The 26,049-nt window shown below is 37.6% G+C and overlaps 1 protein-coding gene across 5 annotated transcripts; it reads right to left on the reverse strand.

The window, feature by feature from the left end:
- On the reverse strand, positions 1-24,888 carry LOC104228052 (transcription factor IIIB 60 kDa subunit-like). Of its 5 annotated transcripts, none has more exons than XM_070162514.1 (20): positions 24,734-24,888; positions 24,386-24,468; positions 24,219-24,300; positions 22,904-22,979; positions 18,449-18,534; positions 18,299-18,375; positions 17,204-17,260; positions 16,111-16,223; positions 15,307-15,386; positions 15,106-15,192; positions 14,516-14,596; positions 10,347-10,514; positions 10,143-10,265; positions 9,664-9,736; positions 9,455-9,576; positions 8,918-8,995; positions 8,409-8,546; positions 7,819-7,908; positions 908-961; positions 1-293 (listed from the first exon to the last, which is right to left on the reverse strand). In XM_070162514.1, exons 1-20 carry the CDS (start codon positions 24,779-24,781, stop codon positions 225-227), a joined length of 1,785 nt encoding a protein of 594 aa, XP_070018615.1. In that variant the 5' UTR covers positions 24,782-24,888; the 3' UTR covers positions 1-224. The 5 variants fall into 5 exon arrangements, with proteins under 5 accessions (XP_070018615.1, XP_070018614.1, XP_070018613.1 ...); XM_070162513.1 differs by having other exon boundaries at positions 10,113-10,265; positions 24,386-24,459; positions 24,734-24,887; XM_070162512.1 differs by having other exon boundaries at positions 10,113-10,265; positions 24,734-24,887.
- Between the last annotated feature and the right edge of the window lie 1,161 nt (positions 24,889-26,049).

Consider the following 26,049-nt stretch of genomic DNA (forward strand, 5'->3'; position numbering starts at 1 on the left):
TTTCAGTACAGGGAGGTGTTCCCAGGAAATAAATTAATAAAAGTGATAATTAAAACATACCAACTTTGACATTCCTAATATATAGGTGAAGGAAAATGTGTTACCTGACTCCTCATATACTCTTTTTGTAAGGGGAAATCATTAAGTTAATAATAAGGAATGCAGATTAAATTCAACATTCATCATAATCATAGTGTTGATCATACTCTTATCCTCCAACATCCTCATCGTAACGCATATGGTTCTTCGTACGTCTCGTCTACTTTGTGATCAATTTTGCTCTCTCGAATTGCCTGTATAAATAACATGATCAAGTTAAACATATTTATGGAGATGAGAGCAAGAAATATTTTCGATTTGTGTTATTTGTCCATAGATGAACAAACGAACAATTTATATCTCGGGATAGATTCTCATATCTCAAGCTACAACAACTATGCCTCAATCCCAAATAAGTTGGGATATGTGATATGAGTCCTCACTTCTTTCTTTAAGCTCAAGTATCTCAAGCTGAAGTAAGATAATTGTGAGTGTATAGCAAGTTGTTAAATGCATCTCCAAGAACTTTAATAGTAGAGATCATAAGATCAGCAACAGTGACAAAGGAAAAGTCTGATAAATCTACAATATTTTGATGCTGCAATATTTAGTTTTCATTATTTAATTTCCTCCCATTTCTTGAATATCCAAATATTACGCATAATAGCATCTCAAACGCCAGTGACCTCCATCCACCACCAATACCGAACATTCTGCTTATGTTCTTTCCAGTAAGGGCAAAAACCGAAGATTTTTTCCAATAAAGAAAAGATACTTTGCTAAAGGAATTGACATCTGAGTAAAATTGAAAATTAAAAGCAGGTATAATGGAATTCTGTAGAAATTTTGGAGTAGGAGAAGCACATACAGAATCGTCAAAAAGCTTTTCTAGCACATCAAAGTTGATCTTAGATCTCAGCCTCTGCATCAAATGACATAAAGCTAAGGTAAGGTACAAACAACACAACCGATAAATCTGATATATATTGTTTCATGAAAAAGAGGAAGATATACCATGCAATGCAAACATATGACAAAGAGTAAAAAGAAATGATTAAGATATGTTGAAATTGAACAAAACCAACACTCAACAAGACTACCTGTAAGGCAAGCCCTTGCTACTTTCTAAGCTTTCTCTCTTATCTCGCCAATCTAGTATTGCCATATACGAGAAAGGGGGAGAGAGGAAAGCCTTAGGGTACGCTCACTTCAGCATTTTTGTTTAGGTTCTCGAGATTCTCAATCGCTCTTTTTAGAGGGGAGGAATAGTATGTGAATGGCGGTTCTCAGACGAGGGAATCATTCCTCTCTAAATAAAAAGAAGCTAGAATCTTTCTATTGATAGAGCTTTCACGTCTGCACGGCCTCAGAGGAGAGGGGCTCCAAAAGTGGATGTGATCGGCCTCAGAGGAGGGGGGAGGCAACTTGGGATAGAAAAACTGGAACATGATGCAAGTTTGCTGTATCGGCAAAGCTGAAGTCCAGGAAACTTATGCTAACAATGAGAAGTCAAAAAACATACAGCTATAGGCAAGATGACAAATCTGTAATAGCAAATGGAGTGATTACAGCAACTACAAAACCAGGAAACACTAAAAGATTATTTGCAAGCATCCAGAAAGTACTCTAGCCTGTCTCCTCAACTACTACAAATCTCTGAAGATTTTTTTTTTTTTTTGAATTGGTAACTATTGTAAATATTATAAATATCAGTACTTAGGTTGCACTGAAAACCAAATTTACATTGAGAGAATTTGTAGATGTTCTAATTTGGGACCTAGCAAGATCCTAGTATGTCTATGATTGTCAATGTATCTTCTGTGTACATCTGTTTGCACCAAAAACAAAAAAGAAGAATACAATTGAGTTTGATCTTCTGCACAGGATTGCTTCTGTCTTCAAAACATCTAGTGTTCCTTTCCCTCCAGACTGTCCACCAAATACAAGCCGGAACAGTCCTCCATCTATCTCTGCTAGTTGCTTCAGCTCCAGCTTCTTCCCAGCTATAACGGACATCTTTAATCCTGTATGGCATTGACCATGAAATACCCCTAAGACTAATAAAGATTTTCCATAGTTGGTCTGTAATCTTGCAATGAAGAAACAAATGGTTGACAGTTTCTGCATTTTCCCCACACAGAAAACATCTTGAACACAGAGAAATTCCCCTTTTTATGAGATTATCCTGGGTTAAGACCGCCTCCTTCGCTAGTAGCCATGTGAAGCAAGCTACTTTGTATGGAATCTTTGTTTTCCATATATGTTTCCAAGACCATGTGTCTACCTGTTGATTATTATGATTCAAAATCTTGTATGCATCCTTCACTCGGAAAACCCCTCTGTTGTGCCTCTTCCACCATATTGAATCCAGCCCTTCCTGTAATCATGTAAATGCCTCCAGCTCTTTGTAAAGGTCAGCTAGTCTTGTTATCTCCCAGTCATTCAGCCGTCTTCTTATAGCTATTTCCCATCCTTGACGACTCCTCATATCAGCTACTGTCCTATGCTGGTTTTGTGCTAAACCGAACATATCTGGGTATCTTTCCTTTAAGCTTCCAATTCCTAACCAATTATCATTCCAAAATGATGTGTTCTTTCCGTTGTTCCCTCTTATGGAGGAGTGATTCTCCATTATAGGCCAAAGTTCTCTGATGGATTTCCACACACTTACTCCATATGATGTACTGACTTTTTTTGACACCCAGTTGTTTTCTTCACCATACTTTGCTTTGATCACTTTGCCCCATAAAGATTGGGGTTCTTTAGAGTACTTCCATAACCATTTAATTCTAAGAGCCTTGCTTTGGTTCTTCAAATTCCTTATCCCCAATCCACCTTGTTTTTTATCCATTGTTAGTGTCTTCCATTTGACTAAATGGAAGACCTTTTTCTCCTTATTGCCTTGCCAAAGGAATGATCTTCGAAGTTTGTCCAATCTCTGTAGAATGCCTGCTGGAATTGGGAACAAAGACATCATGTAAGTAGGTAGAGAGTCTAATAATGAGTTGATTAGAACTAGCCTACCCCCCAATGATAGGTATTGCGATTTCCATCTTGACAACTTCGTCTCGCATTTTTCTATGACTGAATTCCAGATTTCTTTTGATTTGGATCTTGCACCAATAGGCATCCCAAGGTAAACAGTTGGTAGGGATCCAACTTCTCCTCCCAATATCTGTGTCAGTTCCCCCATGTTGTTAACTTCATTAATGGGAAAAATATTGTTTTTTCTCCAGTTAATGTGTAATCCTGATACTCCCTCAAATAAAACCAAAATGATCCTTAAGAATCTAAGTTGGTCTTTTTCAGCATCACAGAAGACTAGAGTATCATCAGCATATTGGAGATGTGTGATCTCTAGATTGTTAGCCCCACTCCTGTTTACCTCGAAGCCTTTAACCCATCCACTGACTTTAGCCGTTTTGATCATGTTGTTCAAACCTTCCATGGCAATGATGAATAGAAAGGGTGATAAAGGATCACCTTGTCTGAGACCTCTGTGTGAGTGAAAATAACCTTTAGGACATCCATTTATGAGAATGGAGAATTTCACATTAGAAATGCAAAATTTCATCCATCTAATCCATTTTTGCCCAAAACCCATTTGTTCTAACATTCTTAGTAGGATGCTCCAGTTCACATGATCATAGGCCTTCTCGATATCCAATTTGCATAAGATTCCAGGTTCTTTCCTTTTTATTCTTGAGTCCACAGCTTCATTAGCAATCAACACTGCATCAATTATTTGCCTTCCTTTGATGAACGCCATTTGTTGAGCATCGACAATTTTCCCAACCACCCTCTTAAGTCTTTCAGTTAAGACTTTTGAGAGCAATTTGTAGAAGCTCCCTATCAAACTGATCGGTCTGAAGTCTCTCAATTCTTTCGCACCTGTCTTCTTTGGAATCAAAGTTATATATGTTGCATTGAAGCTTTTCTCAAACATCTCCTGTGAATGGAAGTTGTTAAAGGCCGCCATGATATCTTCCTTCAAAATGTCCCAACACTTTCTGAAAAAACCCATTGTGTATCCATCTGGACCTGGAGCCTTGTCACTTGCGCACATCTTCAGACTGCTCAGCACTTCTTGTTCCTCAAAGTTCCTCTGTAGAGACTCCCTTTCTGATTCAGAAATGCTTGAACTATTTTCGAAATTGACTGTTGGTCTCCACTGTTCAGGTTCTGTGTATAGCTCCTTGTAGAATTCAATGATCTCATTCTCTATTCTTTCTGGATCCTCGACTACTTCATGTCGAATCATTATTTGGTCAATGTTGTTGTTTCTCTTGCATGCATTTGCAGTCCGATGGAAAAATTTTGTATTCCTATCCCCTTCTTTGAGCCACAGAGCTCTTGATTTTTGTCTCCATGCAATTTCTTCATTCTTGAGTTGCTCCTCAATCTCCATTAGAGTAGCTGCTTTCCTCACTGATTCCTCCTCTGTCAACGCTCTTTGTTGTTGTGTTGTCTCAAAATCTGCTAGTTTACTTAGCAATTTTGATTTTTGCAGTCCCAAATTGCCTTCGTAACTTCTGCTCCATCCTTTTAGCTTGCCCTTGAGAGCTTTTAACTTGCAAGCTAAAATGTAATCAGGTCTTCCTGAGAATTCAAAAGATCCCCACCACTCTCTAATTCTGTCATCAAAACCTTCCACGTTCAGCCACCAATTTTCAAACTTAAAGTATGATTTAGCTTGTTCCCACGCACCACAGTATAGAGCCACAGGTGAATGGTCCGAAATCAACCTTTGTTGGATAGTTTGCTTGATGTTTCTGAAGCTTACATCCCATTCTTCTGAAATAAGAAATCTATCAATTCTTGAAGCCGCTGTATGATTGTCCCCTTTGAACCAAGTATAATTTCCTCCTTCAAGTCGAAGATCTATCAACTCCATATCTTCTATAAAATCCGAGAACTCCACCATCGCTCTGGACCTCCTTGGACATTCCCGTTTTTCAGAAGGGTACCTTGTAACGTTAAAATCGCCACAAACCGCCCAAGGACCTTCCATCAATCCCCTCACTGCACCAATTTCTCTCCACACTTTTTTCCTTTCTATTCTACAATTTGGAGCGTACACTCCTGTTATGTGACATTGAAAATTCTGTAAAAGAGCGTCAAACTTGCACGTCAAAGTGTATGCACCAGTCTGTAACACCTCCCCTTTCCATACTCTGCAATCCCATAACAACAAAATCCCCCCTCTCGTGCCGCTAGCTTCTAAACTTGCATACCTCACCCATCTACCACCCCATGTTTGCCTGACTATTTCCTCGATATCCCCCTCGACTTTTGTCTCTTGCATGCATATAATGTCTGCCCTCCAATTCTGCACTTGACTTTTTATGATCTCCCTTTTCTTCTTATCGTTTAATCCCCTTACATTCCAGGAAATTACTTTGATCTTCATATTGAAATGATTGATAGATCTCTTCCCTACTCCTTTTCCCGTCACTCTTGAATTTGACATCAAAAGAAGTTAACCCTTTTAATTCCAGCGATCCTTTGAATCTTTGTTTCTTCACCTCCAACTCTGTCTCCACCCTTCTTACCTGTCTGCAGCTGTCAATTTGCATTAACAACTCCAGTGCTTCTTCTTCATGGCCTTGAAAATCTACTCCAAACATTTTCCCCAATTTGATCATATTTTGATGGACCCATATTGTTGCATCCATGTCTTTCTCCAATAATGGATTGTGTTGCTGAACTGCTATAGGGTTCACCTCCTCGATTTCCCACTCTTGGATAGAGCTAGATTGCTTCAGATGATCCAAAGCACTTCCCACACGATCATTCCCCTTCTTTGTGTTTGTACTTTGCTCCCCTGCCTTATGTTCCAATCTTGCTAACTCTACTCCACCTTTTGGCTGACTGCAACTGATAAGTGTTGCCTTTTGCATACTTTCATGATTTACATTGGGGGTTGGCTCCCCTGGAGAGGACTCTTTTGCCCCCAAGTAAGAAGGTCCTCCCATTTCCTCGATATAAGGCTTCAGCCCAGTATCAACAGAAAACTCACACGAGAGGTCATTAAAAATGACTTGTGCAGCCAAATCGGGGTCATGGGATTTCAGCTCGATTTTTGACACTTTACTGCTCTGATTCATCGAAGTTGAACCTTGTGTAAGTTGCCCACTTTCCTTTCCTTTATCAGTGCTTAGTTCATACCGTGTCTTTCTTTCAGCCCAGATTGGGATGAAAAATTTGGTACCGTCTCTTTCAATCCCAACCTCATTGGGAGTCTTTCTGCCATCACCAGCAATTTTGATTCTTGCCCACTTAAGATGATTTTTGAGATCAATTTCTTCTTCTGTAGCTAACCATCCCCACATAGATCTCCTATTTCTTTGAAGATCTTTTGTAACCATAGATGTAAAGGAATTCTCATGGCTCTAATCCAGCATGTTTCCTCAATTTGTGAGTTTGGAATGCATCCAGCAGTATGATTCCACCATTCCAGATGAAGCTTGAACTTTTTCCATCTCCATTCCCCTTGCACAATCTGCTCCGCCATGAATCTGTTTGGAAATTCAAAAAGAAACATGTTGCCTGTCATTTCGTATATGTTTACTCCATATGCTTTGTTCCATGAAGCACTAGCCCATCGCCTTATGTCTGCTAAAGTGGGTCTCTCATTGATTTCTTTCCCAAAAAACCCGATAATGCATCTTTTTAGGAGACCTGTGTCCTCTCCTCCAGTAGGTTCCAAAACAGAGATTTCCCCATTGCTCGTGTTGACCCTTGCCTCTCGAAGGGTATTGGATTGCCATTTACTCTCCTTAACTGCTTGGGCATAAGGAAGATTTTCCACAGTGTTTCTGGGTGGTACTATGGAATTCAGCCTGGTGTTCTGATAAATGAATCTTTCTATCTTAGCTGCTATGTCTTTCCAGCCGGAATTCAAAGTTAACTCGGGGATTATTATTACAGACCTCCCTTCTCCCTTCAGTGACAGAATACTCATATATCTTCCATGAGCGTTAAATTTCCTAGTACAGAAATGTTCTATCATTTGCTCCTTGTACTTCCATCTCTTCACTAGATTGTTTTGATCTGTCGATGCTTCTTTAAGTGCAAAGCAAATCCATTCCATTGCCTTTCTGCCCACGGATGATCTTCTCATCATGTTGCGACTTCTCTCAACCCATTCAAACCATGTGTCTTTGTTGGAGTTCCATCTGGTGATGTCGAAAGATTTGAATCTTGCGTTGAAATATATCCTGTTGTCTCCCATATTATACTATCCAGCTGCTCAGTTTTTGAAATTTAGAGGAAAGTTTTCGCAGTGAGCTAAAAAGTGTGAAAGAAAAAAGGAAACGGGAACCAGAAATCTGGACAGAAGGATTCCCGCCACCGGAAAAATAAACGTTGTCGGAATTCAGAAAGGATTGTATGAGTTTGGTCGGAAATACCCAGTGAGCATGCTGTCCAAAAAGAAATTTTTGAAAAGAGGTCAGGATCTTGCTCACGCGCCGGCGCGTGGCATTTGTCTCGCCGGAGACGAGCTGCGCGTGGGGGCGCGTGAGGGGTAATTTGTCGGAGCTATTTTCAGAGGGTTGGTCGGAATTTAGCTGGCGTGCTAATGGTGTTTGTGTAAACTCAGAAAACCTTGTTCTCAGGCTCCTCGGGGAGTGTGCCTGAGAGCTTAAGAAAGTAGAGAGAGAAATAATTAGATATACAAAAAATTGTCCATCAAATCGCGCCCATTTTCCCAAAATTGTTTTTAGACAAATCTCTGAAGATTGCAAATTCCTTTTCCTCTATCATACTGATATATACCTTTCTAGTTAACATTTGCTTCGTTGCTTCTGCAGGGGTTTGAGCAGGACCAGAATTTTTCAGTTCTGCAGCCCTTTTCTGTCGTTTTTCCTGCAGATGATATCATAAAGCAAAGTGTAAGCTAATTTCATGAGATCTCTAGAGCAACTATTGTGTATGAGAAATTTCACATGCATATTCTATTTCTCTAGAGCTTCCATCCTCTTTGAGCATTATAATATTTTATAACAAGACTAGCTTATACAACACTAAGAAACTAAAAATATCCCTTCTTCCTCATGAAAGGAACACGGAAACAATCTCAAGAGTTTGACCATTAAAAGAGATTGAATGTTTTTGTCTAACTTTAGATTATTGTACCCAAGCCTCGAGTCCTTAGAAATATAAGAGAAACCCACAAGACATTTTTCAAATATTTATTGTGTTTGCATATATCACTTAACAAATATATAAGGAACAAATATCAACTTCTTAACAACCATTGACATCAACAAAGTTACCCTTCTCTATAGTTTCTTAGTTCCTCAATATGACACATAGAGAATCAATTTTCACCAGGAAACAAACTCAAGATAAGTTCAGAATACAACCTTTCTTGATTTTGCAACATTATTATTAGCAGCAGCAGAAAGCTTCAGTGCAGCTTGCACATCCTCCGAACAGTTCGCTAAAATGGACTCGTCTGCCTTCTTTGCAGCTAATGCAGCTGCTTGCTTAGCTGCTTGTTCCTATAAATATTGATCAGCAAACTCACTCAGAATAAGGAACGGAAAGGCAGGTGAGGAAGTGAGTACGGACTACTGTTTTGTGATGAGAAAATCGTCGTGAAGATGGACCAAAGGGAGCAAAACACTCTTTGCTTAACCACGACGAACTTGGTAGAAGAGACCAAAGAATCACGAAAAATCCATAAGAAAAACTAAACCGAATTGATCTAGCATAACAAGAGTTCTATTATAATTGCTAATAGTTATATCAAGAACCGACAGTATATTCATTGTACTTCTTAATGTGTTTATAAATCCTACGACCACTATAGGACCTTGTGATCTACATTCCAACTTTACATGGTGTATATGCACATAATTAACTGAATCACCTCATATTCCGGGTTCAGTTTTTCCCAAATTATCTTCACGTAGCGCTTCTCCTCCTCATTGAAAAGATAACCGTTTACCTGACAGTAATGCAGGTACAGAGTAACAGCCACGACAAGTTAGTGAACCAGGAAATACATGCCCACAAATGAGCAACTAAATCCAGTTGGGTAAACTTCAAATCATAGAACACGTTGCAGCACATTCCGTTGAAGCAGCATAGTTTTTCATATAATTTGCTAACAAACTGTTATAACACAGAGTTCGCCTATCATGGGATGATGCTTTCTAAGCAAAGGATGAAAAGTAGGGTCAGTTAGTATCATACTATCATTTGCTAAGTATCATGTGAAGAGGTCTGGCAGGATGAAGTCATCATACTATCATTTGCTAAGTATCATGCGATGAGGTCTGGCAGGATGAAATCCGTCAAAAATCATAGCTTTTGCATCTATGCTGCCATAGGTTTATAAATAAAACTTACAAGGATTGTGACCATCCACTACTAAATGAAAACCAATATACAAGAAGCAGCACACCTCTACATCATCGATATCGAAAAAGTTCCCTGATTCATCATGACCATCAGGACCCATACAATCCGTGCCATGTAATGTATCAAGAGTCACATTATGCACAGCTTTAGCCCCTGAGATTGCCCCTGCATTTGAGAGAAAATAAGTCATTCTACGGTCCTGATCAGAACTCTGTGCCAACATTCTAACTCTGGAAGAAAATAAACATTTACCTATTTGATCAGACCCTGATATCTGCACATTTTTACTCCCGGTCACACTCTGAGTGTTTCCTCCCTTTTCAGGCTGATGATCAACCAAAAGAGAACACAAAGAGAATACATAAGGCACTATTCAGAAAGCTAGAAAATGCCTGCATATTTCCAGTAACCACCAACTAGATTCAAGAATTTGGTACTAGTGGTAATATGGCAGTGCCTATGGAAAGATTTCTCAAAAAGAAATCACATGGAAGGCTGGAAACTTTCTTAAATACCATCTAAAATTAAGAGCTTGATATCAGTGGGAGCAAATGTAGCAGATCCAAAAACAGTCAATTGAAAATTTTCAGAAACTGACTTGTGTCTTTTCCACCAGTCAAAAGCTTTCTTGTAAGCATAAAATTCTACTTCCCAAATACAAGGTAATAATGCTTTTGATAAGTAGCAGCTTCAATGAGTACCTCCAAATACTCAGCGCCATTATTCTTCACCTGATTGGACATGGAAAAATTTGGACCCGCAGGAGCTTCTTTTGCCACTAATCTTTCCCTCTCAGCACGTTGAAAGGCTGGAGGTTCAGATCCTCCATCAAGCCCACCTGAAAGTTTTACAAACTGCAAACACATGCATGAGCATTATATATGATTTAGCAATACTACTGAAAACTTAAAAAGGTAAGGGTACCAAGCAATTACATCACTGTAACAGCTTTCACAGAGACCATGGGCAAAGGGCAGCTTCACACTTCCCTTGTGTTCACATAGCACTTCCATGATCCCAGATCCTTTTGACCCCGAAGAAAGTTGCGGGGCCAGCTTCTCTTCTTTCTCAAGCTCCTCAGCTCTTGTATTGAACTCTTCAATCTAGTTTCAAGTAAGAAGTAATAGTATGAAACTAGGAAAGGAAAATTTTGTATAACAAGCCACTACCACGGATGCAATTTGCAACTCCAACATTAATGTGTCAAGAAAAAAAGACGGAATCAAAATTTTGTTTTGACTGTCAACAATAATATTTATGTCATCAAGCACATCAGGCTCATAAAAAATAGCCCATCACTAGGTGATGAGTTCTCCTGGACATGAGCATCAAATTGACCTAAAGCCTGAGGCGCCCAGCCCATGGACGAGTTCTTTTTAGACTCCGCTAGTAGAACAAGAGGGGGGAAAAAGAAGGAAGAAGTCAAAGGCAGGTGAAAATTAAAATCTTTTCCTAAGTGCAGGTATTGGGTGGCTTCATGACATACCAGAATCTGGTGACACTGTGACAGCATCAAGAAGAGCATTAAGAAACATAAATACTCATTAGTAGAGGCAAAGTTGTCAATCTCGCACTCAATGACATCAGCAAACATCTCCCTGTACTTGATGTGTACGCAAACACAAGTTTTACTATATTGGTTCCAGCATTGGTAACAAATTAAGTTATACACCTTGTCCATGCCAACTTTAAGATAAGAATCCCAAAGCCCATTATGCTTGTTCCCCCTTGAGATGCATGCCTTTCTTCCTTGTGTTTTCAGTGTTCACGAGATATCCAACTCAAAGATAACTCAAAATTTGAGCATGACAGAAGCATCTCACTATACTACATTGCTTTTTAAGACTCTAATTTAATAGCTGGGCCCCTTCCCAATAAAAACAAAAGGACCTGCAGACATGCTTAAATATGTGAGAATGCACGGGAGAAAAGTCTATTATTAACAATGATACAATGAGTCCTATATATAATACATCTTCTACTCCTACTACATATGGGATTAGGACATATTCTACTCCTGTTACATGTGGGACTATGACATATTCTATTCCTACTATATATAGGACTAGGACTATTTACACATAACTATCTAACACTCCCCCTCAAGCCAGTGCATAAAAATCATATGTACCGAGCTTGTTACATATGTACTAATACAAGGCCACTAGATCCCCCGAGCAACAAAACCAAGTGGTTACTGATAAGCAGAAGTTGGCCAAAAGGTCGTCGGAAAAATTTGAAAATAGTGAGATTAAGCCGAATTCCACACTAAAAATTAGGTTTTAAAACACAAGAAAACAGAAACTTTTATGAAATTACTGTTCACAGCGGAAATCACAGTTCACGCCAGAAAAAAAAAAGTTGTCAGAATTTGATGTAATTTATATGGGTAGGCTCGGAATAACTGGACGAGCAAGTTGTCCTGAAGAAATTTTGTCAAAAAGTGCCCGGAATGGTACACACGCGTCAGAAAAGTTATTGTAGCTCGTCGATACCTTAGTTCTGGCAGCGCGTGGAAGCACGTGCTTTCTGCCAGAGCGATTGACTGAGGTTTTGTCACCTAACTTTTCCGAACAAGATGCTAATGCTGGTTTTCGCACAACACTTACGGATGAGGAGATAACGCAAATCAATCTTAAGTCGTCAACCGGAAAGACGCACGGTGACTAACTTTTCTTTTCAGATGGGACTGGAATTTTTGGGGTTTGATCGCACAAGGGTTTTGGATCTGATGGTGGTACTGATATATGCATAGTACCACTAAAGCAGTGATAAACCCTGGGAACAAGACGAAGTTGCCGGAAAATTGCACGGCGATGAGATCTTTCTTCCCGGATGTCGTTGGGATGACGCACAACAATAATTTTCTCACTGAAGCTCCGATACCATGTGAGAATGCACGGGAGAAAAATCTATTATTAACAATGATACAATGAGTCTTATATATAATACACCTTCTACTCCTACTACACATGGGATTAGGACATATTCTACTCCTGTTACATGTGGGACTATGACATATTCTATTCCTACTATATATAGGACTAGGACTATTTACACATAACTATTTAACACTCCCCCTCAAGCCGGTGCATAAAAATCATATGTACCGAGCTTGTTACATATGTACTAATACAAGGCCACTAGATCCCCCGAGCAACAAAACCAAATGGTTGCTAATAAGCAGAAGTTGGCCAAAAGGTCGTCGGGAAAATTTGAAAATAGTGAGACTAAGCCGAATTCCACACTAAAAAATAGGTTTTAAAACACCACAAGAAAACATAAACTTTTATGAAATTACTGTTCACAGCGGAAATCATTGTTCACGCCAGAAAAAATAAAAGTTGTCAGAATTTGATGTAATTTATATGGGTAGGCTCGGAATAACTGGACAAGCAAGTTGTCCTGAAGAAATTTTGTCAAAAAGTGCCCGGAATGGTACACACGCGTCAGAAAAGTTATTGTAGCTCGTCGGAACCATAGTTCTGGCGGCGCGTGGAAGTACGTGCTTTCTGCCAGAGCGATTGACTGAGGTTTTGTCGCCTAACTTTTCCGAACAAGATGGTAATGTTGGTTTTCGCACAACACTTATGGATGAGGAGATAACACAAATCAATCTTAAGTCGTCAACCGGAAAGACGCATGGTGACTGACTTTTCTGTTCAGATGGGACTGGAATTTTTGGGGTTTGATCGCACGAGGGTTTTGGATCTAATGGTGGTACTGATATATGCATAGTACCATTGTAGCAGTGATAAACCCTGGGAACAAGACGAAGTTGCCGGAAAATTGCACGGCGATGAGATCTTTCTTCCCGGATGTCGTTGGAATGACGCACAACAATAATTTTCTCACTGAAGCTCTGATACCAGGTGAGAATGCACGAGAGAAAAATCTATTATTAACAATGATACAATGAGTCCTATATATAATACACCTTCTACTCCTACTACACATGGGATTAGGACATATTCTACTCCTGTTACATGTGGGACTATGACATATTCTATTCCTACTATATATAGGACTAGGACTATTTACACATAACTATCTAACACTCCCCTTCAAGCCGGTGCATAAAAATCATATGTACCGAGCTTGTTACATATGTACTAATACAAGGCCACTAGATCCCCGAGCAACAAAACTAAGTGGTTGTTGATAAGCAGAAGTTGGTCAAAAGGTCGTCAGGAAAATTTGAAAATAGTGAGACTAAGCTGAATTCCACACTAAAAAAATCGGTTTTAAAACACCACAAGAAAATAGAAACTTTTATGAAATTACTGTTCACAGCAGAAATCACTGTTCACGCCAGAAAAAATAATTGTTAGAATTTGATGTAATTTATATGGGTAGGCTCGGAATAACTGGACGAGCAAGTTGTTCTGAAGAAATTTTGTCAAAACGTGCCCGGAAAGAAAAGTTATTGTAGCTCGTCGGAACCCTTGTTCTGGCGGCGCGTGGAAGCACGTGCTTTCTGCCAGAGCGATTGACTAAGGTTTTGTCGCCTAACTTTTCCGAACAAGATGGTAATGTTGGTTTTCGCACAACACTTACGGATGAGGAGATAACGCAAATCAATCTTAAGTCGTCAACCGGAAAGACGCACGGTGACTGACTTTTCTGTTCAAATGGGACTGGAATTTTTGGGGTTTGATCGCACGAGGGTTTTGGATCTGATAGTGGTACTGATACATGCATAGTACCACTGTAGCAGTGATAAACCCTGGGAACAAGACGAAGTTGCCGGAAAATTGCACGGTGATGAGATCTTTCTTCCCGGATGTCGTTGGAATGACGCACAACAATAATTTTCTCACTGAAGCTCTGATACCAGGTGAGAATGCACGAGAGAAAAATCTATTATTAACAATGATACAATGAGTCCTATATATAATACACCTTCTACTCCTACTACACATGGGATTAGGACATATTCTACTCCTGTTACATGTGGGACTATGACATATTTTATTCCTACTATATATAGGACTAGGACTATTTACACATAACTATCTAACAAAATACATGCACCTTAAGCTTTTCAAACAGAGAATATTAAAGTATCAGCGGTGTTCATCCTACCAGCTTTGATGGTACATACCGTTAAGCTCCCAGATTCTGTGTTTTCAAATTCAATCAAACGCTTGGTCAATGTTGTTTCACAAATGTGTACGACTTTGATCTGTTCACCAAATGAATAAAGAAAATGAGAAAAGGAAATATCATGTTTCTTGTGCTATGTCACCATAAACAATAAATGTGGGAGTCGAGCCAGTGTTTATGCTACATAGGAATAAGTCAAGAATGTAAAATGAAAACAGTTGTCAAGTCCAATAACGAGAATGACCAAGAACAAGTCCTTGAAAACTAGCTAAAACACGAAGAGTTTCACAGAGCAGAATAAAACTTTTTCTAATGAGGTAAGATGTTTTCATTAAAAGGCATCAAGCAGATGCAAAGCTTACAAAAGAGAGATTTGGTCAGCTCAGATTGCACAAAAGACCAGGAAATCTTACTTTCACACACATTATATTACTTTTCAGATATACTTAAGTTGAAAGCGGAATAAAGCTTACAACATGAAGCCTGTCTATACAGAAATCTGAATTCTGACCATCAATATAAAGGATATCTAGAAAAAAATCTCAATTCTGACCATCAATATAAAAGAAATCTGGAAAGACCACTTACAATTTCTGATTTAGAACAACTCAGTCCATGCGAAAGAGCAGCAATGTACAGTGCAGCTCCGCATACCCCACTTGGCTTTCTCCCTGTCTATAGACAATTTATGGATTAGTGCAAAAATGTAAGAGATCTAATCTAGTTCCATAGAATTAATCCAGTAACTTTCACACACTAAATTATACGCAAAGAAAAATCATGTAGAACCTGCATCCAATCACGCTTCATGCTGGCCACAATGTGAAGTGCAGTTCTAGAAATATTTGGCTTCCTTCCCCCAAATAAACCTACATTAAAAATTGATAGCTTCACTAGTGGACTCTGACAAGCTAACAGCAATCTTGTATCTGAAAAAGAATAAGTACAGAAAGGAAAGGAAAATAGAGCTAAAGGCAACATAGTAAGTAAGGTGTAATCGCGAAGATACCCCACAGGTACAACAAGTTTCTGGATGGAACAGGATAAAAAAAAAATCTTTTGCACATACCAATCAAGAGATGTGCATTACTGTGCAGGAAAATTGAGGTAACATGTACTTTATATATGAAAATAAGATAACAGATCAGAAGAACACGAGAGGGATGAAAATATAATTGCCTTCGTCCAATAATTTGGGATTACTTGATACCAAGAGTTGGTTCATGATTTATTTTACTTGATGGGATATGGGAAGCACATAATAATGAAGTTGTACAATATATGCAAGTTGTATGCTATATCATTGGCTCAAAATAAGGGGAAAAAAGATGCAACCAGATTCCAACTAATAAGCATCCACATTAAAATAACTTGCCAGAGCAACGGGCAGAAAAATCATGCTTGGAATAAAATCCTTATTATTCAAGATCTTTAAACATCTCACAACGAAAATCCAAAATGTAATCAAGAATGCAAAGTGGAAATTAAAAAATATATAAACTATTGCCACAATGTTGGTACCTGGGGCAAGGTGGTCAAGAAAGAAGCTAAGATTAAAATTAACCAGCAAATCAGATCTGGATAAGTACTTACGATCAGTGAATCGATGAATGAAAAGGCTAGGATCCACAGGTTTTTGAACAAACGGGCGATTTTCAAGGCTTAGAAATTTGCAAAGCTGTAAGAACACAGCACCTAAAATATACCTGCATTTCAAAAGAGAAAAAAGGTTGAACAGGCTTCAATTACCATATTAAAGATAGTGATTAGGTAAATGTTTTCCCAAACTGTCCAACTTTAGGTATAACCCTTCATGTATGACAAAAATACAATAAGACCTGCCTAGACTAGGATATTGTTCTAGAGTTGTAAGGAGGCTATGTACTAAGAAACCTCCAGAATCTGCAAATCAAGATTAACAATTTATGAAGTCAATAATGTGCGACAGGTCACCTAGATTTTTCTGATAGGAAAAAGGAACTTGTTGAGGTTAGAGAGAAGAGGTACTGCAGTAAAGAAAAAACTGTGCTCAAATACAAAAGCCAGAATATACTAAATAAGCATATTACCCAGTAACTTCCTCAAAAATCATCTTTTCATCTGTCCTAAATTTCCTTCCCACACAAAAGAAGATATTATGGGTGTGTTTGGTATGAAGGAAAATGTTTTCCTAGAAAATGTTTTCATGGAAAATGAGTGGTTTTATCACTTATTTTCCCTTGTTTGGTTGGTGAGTAGAAAACTTTTTCCGGAAAATATCTTCTAGTGTTTGGTTAGAGAGCAAAAAATATTTTTTTAGTGCTACTCTCCTCACCCCCCTTTCTCCAAGTCCCCATGTTTCCTTCCTTCATACCAAACACACCCTATAACTCCTTTATCTTTCTCAAATCCAACATTGAATACTACTTCACATAAGGCTGCTTTCATTTCTAGCCAAACACGAAGCAAGATTCGTCTAATTTACTCTAATCACACAAGTTTCACACATAAGATCTGGTTGACAATATAACTACAAGAAGGATCTAAGGGGTAAAAAGAATATCATCATACTGGACAGGATGATAAGAACTCCTGACCTAAAGGGGATCATTAAGTTCTTGCTCAAGATTATCGATCCAAAGTGTTTATCAAAAGAAGAATGAAAGAAAAAGACTACTAAGACTTTTGTAGAAGTAAGCTCACATACACATTTATCCTCAAGTAATCAGAAAAGTCAATGAGTAGGAATGGCTTGTTGACTTCCCTGCAAGAAAAATAAACATAAAGACACACCAATTTGTCACTGGTAAAGTAGTTCGGACCAACAAAAATTACAATAAAAGCTTGAATCAAAACTATATCTGTCCTAATTACTCTGTCAATGTATGTCCTAATGACAAAACTTTTGTTGCTATGTTATCCCTATGTGCTGCATAATATAGTTAGTAGTTTCATCCACAATTAACCAGGTCAAGATTTATAATCTTTTAGTTTATCCCTGTTAAATATGGCAAAACCATATACTACGTAAATATGGAAGATTCTCAAATCCCCTTAATTAGGATATTAGAAAATTTTGTAGGAATGTAATTATTGTCTTTATTTTCATTATTATTTGTATTTCTTGTAAAGGTTATTTAAACCCCAAAGCTTGAAGAAATAATCAAGCAAGTTATTCCTGAATTCTCTTCTTCTCTTCATATTTTTCACATGGTGTCATAGCTAAGGTTTTCGTCTCATATCTTCTTTCTCTAATATTTAATTTTTTTCTTAAGTTCTCTGTCCTCTTCTCTGTTTCTTCCCTGTTTCTGCACATCTTTGCTTTTTGCTCTATCCTTCCTTTTTATAAAGGTCAGTTAAAAAGGGTGATAACAATAAACCTGAAAATCAGATGGTTGCAAACTAAATTTTTTCTTCCACATCATCACCTACGATTACCACAGTAAGTTAGATCATAGTGGCAATTATACTTCTTGGGCTGCTTCTGTAGAATTTTGGTTTGTAGGTCAAGGATGTGAAACTATAGTGAGTAAAGGTGTTAAAATGGGATAGCGTAGACCTAAAAGCACATGGAAGAAAGTTGTCTCGAGAGACCTACAAATCTCTGGAATTAATACAGACTTAGCTAAAGATATGACGGAATAGAAGTAAAAGATCTATCTAGGTGATATCAACTAGTGGGAGTAGGTTTTAGACTTGTTACAGAACTTCTAATATTATTATCATCATTATCCCACTTCTTCCTTTCCCTTAGGGAACATAAATAGGTTGAAAAGAATATATCATAAACACAATGTCTCACCTACATATAATGTAAACACAAGCAGCCTCAACTTGCTCTTTCCTACGCCCCCTTGTGAAATTCCTCTCAACTGCTATCTGGAAGTAACATATTCAGCCATAGAATGATATCATGCTAGTAGAGGTGTGCATAAGCCATAAAGAATCATACTGTATAGAGGTTCAAAGCTGGACGAGCTATTGAATCACCACCATCAATTCCTAATGCATAAATCATACTCTCTATACCATTATATGCTGCAGGAAGGGGGAGTAAATAAATGTATCAGAAAGAACTCCATACTTAAGAATTATATTGATATCAAAGGCCGATCTAATGTATTCTCAAACCAAATTGGTGCTACATAGGCACATAGCTACATAGCTTGTGCACCTCTATGAATTCTTAACAACATTAATCTATCCAACAAGCTATAATAGCTCCATGAATAACGCAACTCTAACTGCAGTGTTATACTTGGTCCTTCAACAAAACCTCTTCCTTGACAAACATATCTGGATATAGTTGTCACCAATCAACAAGAACAAAAAATATTATTTCATTTGCATCTTCTTTTATTTTTTAATTGGTTACTTTATTTATGTTAAGAAAATTCCTTGTACCTCACTCAACTCCAGAAGCTAGCTCAGGGGTGAGAATTGCAAAAAAATCATATAAAGAGACAACAGTTCATTCTCTCATCATCTCTCGCATGCACATGCCTAGTCAATTGGGGAGTGGACAATATAACATGGGGACCATCATTCGGTAAACCAAGAAGATAATTGGGTTGGCTCTAATACGATGTAAAGAAATGGCCCTCGAGCCTAACTCAACCTCAAAAATTAGTTCATGAGGTGAGGATTATCCGTGACCATATAAGAGACAACAACTCATTCTCTCAACCAATGTGGAAAAATCTAACAATTTACATAGTCTATCATTGTCATCATTTGGGGTTATTTTTTCTTTTATTCTTATTTTTTTTTGTGATAAGTAAAGATTTTATTTAACTGGTGCCAAGATAGTACAGAAGAAATTACAAGATAGTTGCAGGTCTTAATTAGTTCATCCTACATAGTGCCCCCCAAGTAAGTGCAAAAATCCAAATACTGGTCCATCTTATCTACAGTACTACTATAACACAAGAAGTACAAGTTTTTTTCAGGGATTTATTTCAACTCTGGGAATCTGCAGCCTCTTTCCTTCAAAGCATGCCTTGTTCCTTCCCAACCATATGGTCCACAGAATGCAATTTGGAATGGTCCTGCATATTTGCTTTAAGCTTCTTTTGATCTTCTGTGATTGCCATATTTCCAACAAGTTGCATATCTTCTGTGGTAACACCAAATATATGCCCATTATTCTCAAGAAAAGTTCCAAGCATTGCCTTGAGAATATACAGTGCAAGAAAAGGTGCTCAACTGTCTCCTCTTCTGAATTACAAAGATAACATCTGCTACTCAAGTAGAAACCTCTTCTCTGCAACTTGCGTTGAGTTAGACAAGCATCCCAAGCTGCTAGCCAACCAAAAAATGCTGCTTTCACTAGTGTTTTAGTTCTCCAGATCATCTTCCAAGGCCAATTCAGATGTTCCCTGACTATTTTCCTCTATCAACATTTTATAACAGTGATTCACTGTGAATCCTTGTTGTTAACCCAAACAAGCCTATCTACTTTGTTCTGATCCAGTGAGCATGAATTCAGTTCGAGACTGAATTAAAGCCTACAATAACTACCTTCCTTATTCACAACACAATTAAATAGCTCTGAGAACCTGCTTCTGAAATTCTCATCTCCACACAAGGTATCCAGCCAGAATTTTATCATGCCATTATTTGCTACCTCCAGTATAGAATGCAATAGGAATTCATCCAACCCTCCGCTTATCATCTTCCAAATTCCCCCACAACTTTTCAACTGTGAAGGATTTTGTTCCACCCAATCTTAGCACCACAAGCATCTATCATATTCTGCGAAGTCTTCTTCCTCCCATTGTTGTATCTCCATAGCCACTTGAAAAGAAGACTTTTATTGTGTAAACACAGGTTGCTCACTCCTAATACCCTTTTTTTCTTATCTTCAATAACTATTTGCCACTTGACTAAGTGTGTCTTTTTCTTATCTGAATTTCCGACCCACAGAAAGTTCTTATAGAATCTAGTTTCCTTCCAACTGCTTTGGGCATACTGAATAAAGACATAGTATAAGTAGGTATGCCATCCAAGACACTATTAATTAGTGTCAGCCTGCCCCCAAATATTCTTATCTTTTCTTTTCACCCCTAAAGGCAATCTCAAGCAGATTGTAGGGAATTTTTCTACTTTACAGCCCAGAATGTCTGCCAACTCCTCTACATATTCATTAACAATTATGCAGAAAATGATGCTGGTTTTGCTAGGTTGCCTCTTAGCCCAGTAACGACTTCAAAGCATAGAAGAACCCCTCTCAAATACAGGATTTGGACTCTATCAGCTTCACAAAATAACAAAGAGTCATTAGCATACAGGATATGATTAAGAATCATACTTTGCTGGTCATTCCTACCTATTTGAGACCCCTAATCCAACCCATGACTTCTGCTTTCCTCAAAATGACGCTCAGAATTTCCATTACCAGGACAAACAAATAAGGTGTCAAGGGATCTCCTTGTCTGATACCTTTGTGAGAACTGAAAAACCCATAAGGACTACCATAAATTAGAATATAGAATTTCGCTGTCGAAATGCAGAATTTTATTCATTTCTCACCAAAATTCATCAGCCTCATTATGTCAACTAAACATTGCCAATGAGCATGATCATATGCCTTCTCTAAATCAAGTTTACATGCCACCCTTTTTTTTTCCTTTCTCCACGACAAATTGTCTAGGTTTTCATTAGCTATCATAACACATCTGTGACTTTCCTTCCTTTGATAAAAGCATTCTGATTAGGGGAGACCAACTTGCTTATTACTTCCTTGAGTCTTTCAAATAATTTTGTAATCACTCCCTAATAGACTCTCAGGTCTGAAATCATTCGCCTTCATTACTCCTTTCTTTTTAGGGATTAGAGCAATAGAAGTGGCATTAAGTCTTTTAACAAGAGAGCCCTTATTGTAAAATGTACCCATAACATTCCAAATGTCCATTTTTACTATACTCCAACATATTTGAAAAAAAAAATTATAAACTGAAACCATCAGGACCAGAAGCCTTGTCTCCTTTGAAAGATTTAATCACCTCTTCCAGTTCCTCCATTATGAAAGGCCTTTCCACCCACTCCTTTTCTTCATCTGACATCTTCTCAATTTCATCATCCTCCCATTTAGGCCTCCATTGCTCAGGTTCATATAATAGATTCTTATAAAAATCAATAAAGTGAGCTTCAATAACTTGGTCATCTTCCACTAAATCATTCCCAATCACCAGTTTATCGATATTGTTAATCTTTTTCGAGCATTTGCCTGCTTATGAAAGAATTTTGTATTTTTGTCTCCATGTTCCATCAACAAACATCTAGACTTATGTCTCCAAGAGATTTCTTCAACCTTTGCCACTTCTTCTAGCTGTTTCTTAAAGGAAATTCTTTCTGCCATAAATTTTGCGTGCTGCTCTGTGGTAACATTCACCCTATTATGATCCAGCTCCTCCAATTAATTTTTTTTTTTTTTTTGATAAAGTAAGTGATTTCAGTAGACTGCATCAAGAAGATGCAAGAAGTACATGATTTGGCATTTGAGCTTACAAAAGATAAGCATGGCTCCTATACATAATTGACTAAGCCAAAGCTAAAGAACTAATAAAATCCAAAAGATGATCAATATTGTTGACAGGGTACGGTCTAGACCTGACCAGCAAAACAAATTGGAAATACACAGAGCTTTTAAAGAACCTATAGGAGTTGAGTTTCCATCAAAACACCTCATGTTTCTCTCAGTCCAAATGCACCAAAAAATACAAGCCCATTGACCAGATTTTCATGATGGCTTTATCAACTCTCCATAAACTCCAGCTCTTATAAGCATCATCGACTGTGTAAGCCCATTGGAGACCAATAAGGCAAAAAAAAACATGCACCATATCCAGCTCCTCCAATCTTGCCAAAGCTTTATTCTTTCTGTCTTCTAACTTTCCAAAAGTCTACTTAAACCACGTTTTCAGATCTTCCTTCAATAGCTTCAACTTATTTGCTAGAATTGTGTCAGCTTCCACTTCCACCACATAAGAATCCCACCAATTTTTAACCAAATCAGTGAATCCTTCATGTTCAAGCCACATATTCTAAAACTTAAAATAACCTTTTCCTTTGAATAATAAACATGAATTGAAATGAGGACCATTGTGAAAGAACATTCAAATTCAACCGTACTGTAGAAAGACATAACAAGTTCTATTGAAAATTGAGAACTAGAACAAACATCTAATCAATCATTCAGCTAAAAATAGAATGATAGAACATTTCCATATAAAGGAAAAAGAATGATAGAAATTATATAAATAGGTAACAACGAGCATAAAGTCTTTTATTGCACCAAGGAAGGGTGAAAGGGGAAGGAAATGTTGCGCTACTGATGAAGTTTGAACCCTCCACCCGTGATCATCAGTCATTCTGAAAACACAACAATCAAAGGTACATAAGATACCTTCATTTAGTGTTCTTTCCCGTGAAGCTGAATAGACACTTTGAACAGTCCTCACGAAGTTACCTGCCAATTGACTCTGCAGATGATTTAAGTTAGACTCGATAGAAAACAAATTGAATACTATACTTTACAAGACAGCACATATAGAACTTGTTCAATGATTGCACCTTAAACCTAAGCTTGTTTTGTTCCTCAGTTGCATTTTAGTATCATTTATCTCCTCATTTGAGCTTATATTTAAAATATAAAATTATTGATAAAGGTATTAATATTAAAATTAAAAGGAACTACATTAATATTAAAAGCAAGGTCATTCATCAGGCTACAAGATGCACACATGTACAAAAGCATGCAAGTTGACTCCATCTTCCAACTTCTCCCCGCCCACAAACATATGTTTGGGATGAGGATCCATTTGCCGCCCAACTGAAGAGTCTTAGATGTAGCTTTTATTTTCTTTTTTGATATGTAAACCATGCCACAAAACATCCTACCCAGGAGCCACATAGTGGTTTTTTCCAATTTGCTCTCTTAGTAACTCAAACCCAACCTCATGGTTGGAGGTGATTGGCCTTTTACTAGGCTATCACTCCCTTGTCACATCACAGTAATATTAATAACGAATTCTACATCAAGTATAAAACTTATTTCCACCACATGCATCTTCTTCGAGCTCCACCAATCACATGATGAGACACAAATTTTCAACAACTAAAGTTAGCATTTTTAACCTACCGAGTAAGAATTTAAATTGGCCAAGACACAAGAAAGGCCGTGAGGAAAAAAGGTTTCTTGTATTGTCTAGTTTCTAGAATCCTATATATACTTTCAGCTCAAAAGATATCTTAGGTATTTGACGATAACATTTTGTTTTTTAACTTTTTATAATGGTGATGTTCGGCAAGCTTGTGCAATCTCGTCTAATTTACCGTGTACCTATTACCTTCCACCACCAGCACAGATACTGAAAACTCCATCCACCAAGGCTTAGGACTAGGGAACAAATCACCGAGCATTTTTTTATCTACCCTGGGATATGAACCCTGGTCTAACATGGTTTTTACCCACTCTATTGACCGCTACACCTCACCTTTTTATGAAATTTTATTAACTTTCTAACCACTTCTTGCATTACACCTTAAAAACTCCTTTTAACAAATAATAAATATGACATTAATCCTGATTAAGCACACTGTCCAAACTACAGGATATCAATCCATTCAAATTACATATAATTGAATTTGAAAAAAGAAAAAAAACAGAACTGCATAAGATATATCAACCCCATGACAAGAATATGAAATAAAGAACAAACCTGTCCAGTAGCATTCTTAACAAAAGTGGGCTCACTTGAAAAATTATCTTCATCAACAACTCTTCCACATGAGGGACAACATCTATAACGTAACGAAACGAAGCATCTTCATAAGTTTAGGAGTATTATAATGTAGAAAAAGAACAACATTGGGAGATGAAGCTCACATTTTGCCATCCACAGAGTCGGGTCGACTGATGTTCTTTGCACAATATACGCAATATACCATGTTCAGAATTACCTGAATCGACTAAACGAAATACCATCTTGTGAAAATTTGTTGAAACGACCAACAAAATCAACTCAAAAAAAGAGAAATAATAATGCTGGTAAATATTGGGTTCTTAAGTTAACCAATTAATTTCAGTTTTAACTTGGAATATGACATCAATAAAATATACCAAAGGAATAGAAAAACAAAATTTTACAGAAAAATTCTTTTTTTCGTCGATCACCATGCAAACCCAGAAATAAAAAATACTCAAATCAGAGAATAATAAAAACAGAGAACCCACTTTGCCGAAACTCAAACCAGCATATATACACACACCGATTAACCACATATTCTTATACTTTAAAAAGAGAGAAATCGAAGCAAGGAACTTGAAAAAGTAATATTAAGTACAGTGTTTTAAACTAAACTGAAAAGAATACAAAAAAAAAAAAAATAGGAAGAAGAAACCTGTTCAGAAGAGGAGAAAGCTTTTTTACTTGGTTGTTTGAACTTTGAAGAGAAGCTTTGGGTAGAAGACAAAAAAGAACGAATTTAAAAAATAAAATAAAAAGTAGGGCTAAGAATAAAATAAAATAAAAGTTTGACAGTTTGACTTTTTAACTTTTTAGTAGTCAATTTTTTTGGTCAAACTTTTAAACTTTTTTTTAACGAAGTAAGAATATTTATATCCGCTAATTCTTTTGGACTCCAGAACTAGACCTATCTATAGAACTATTTGACTAATTAGTTAACAAAACTTCCTATAACAATTACATTGAACTATATTAATTAGAAAAATTCTTCAATCTTTCCAGCCACTTTGCTTCACTTTGCCCTGTGATATGCAGCTAATGCTGCTCGGTGGGCCGGGCCTGAACCGGACCGGACCGGGCCCGCGGTCCTAACGGGCCTGGTGGGCCTGGTGGGCCGGTCCTGGGTGGGCCGGTCTTGGTGGGCCTCTGAGCCCGTCACGGGCTGGTCTCCATGGTTGAGCCCACGAGCCCGGGACCGTTTGGCCCGGGACCGGCAGGCGGGCCTGGGCCGGTCCTGGCGGGCCTGGCGGGCCCAACGGCTATTTTTCAAAAAAAAAAAAAAAAAAAAAAAAAAAAATCAAACGGCCATATTTAAAATCTAGCCGTTTGGGCTGAAAATATGACCGTTTTTTAAGTTAAAAAAATGGCCATTTGGCCCCAAACTTTATTTTAACCCCAAACTTTATATAATTACACTTTTCCCCATTTCTCAACTATAAATACCCCCTCATTCTTTCATTTTTATTCACCAATTCATCAATATCTCTCAATATCTCTCAATCTCTCTACTACAATTACTTAATTTATTGTTGAAATTTCGTGAAAAATTGTGAAGTTGTTGAATTGAAGTTTTCAAGTGTTCAACGATTTTCAATTTTCAAGAAGTTGTTCGGCAATCCGGTAAACTCGTTTCAACTCTTACGTTTTTAGAATATATTTTTGTGTGGTTTAGTTTGCATAATTATAATTAATATGGCATTTACTTTGAAAAAAATGTTTGGTAAAGGAAAAGATAAAACCGGTGAAAGTAGTGGCCAACCAACTACCCTTCCCCCGGCTCCCCGACCTAGAAAAGATAAGCAAG

The sequence above is a fragment of the Nicotiana sylvestris genome, chromosome 11 (assembly GCF_000393655.2).
Source record: "Nicotiana sylvestris chromosome 11, ASM39365v2, whole genome shotgun sequence".
NCBI lineage: Eukaryota > Viridiplantae > Streptophyta > Magnoliopsida > Solanales > Solanaceae > Nicotiana > Nicotiana sylvestris.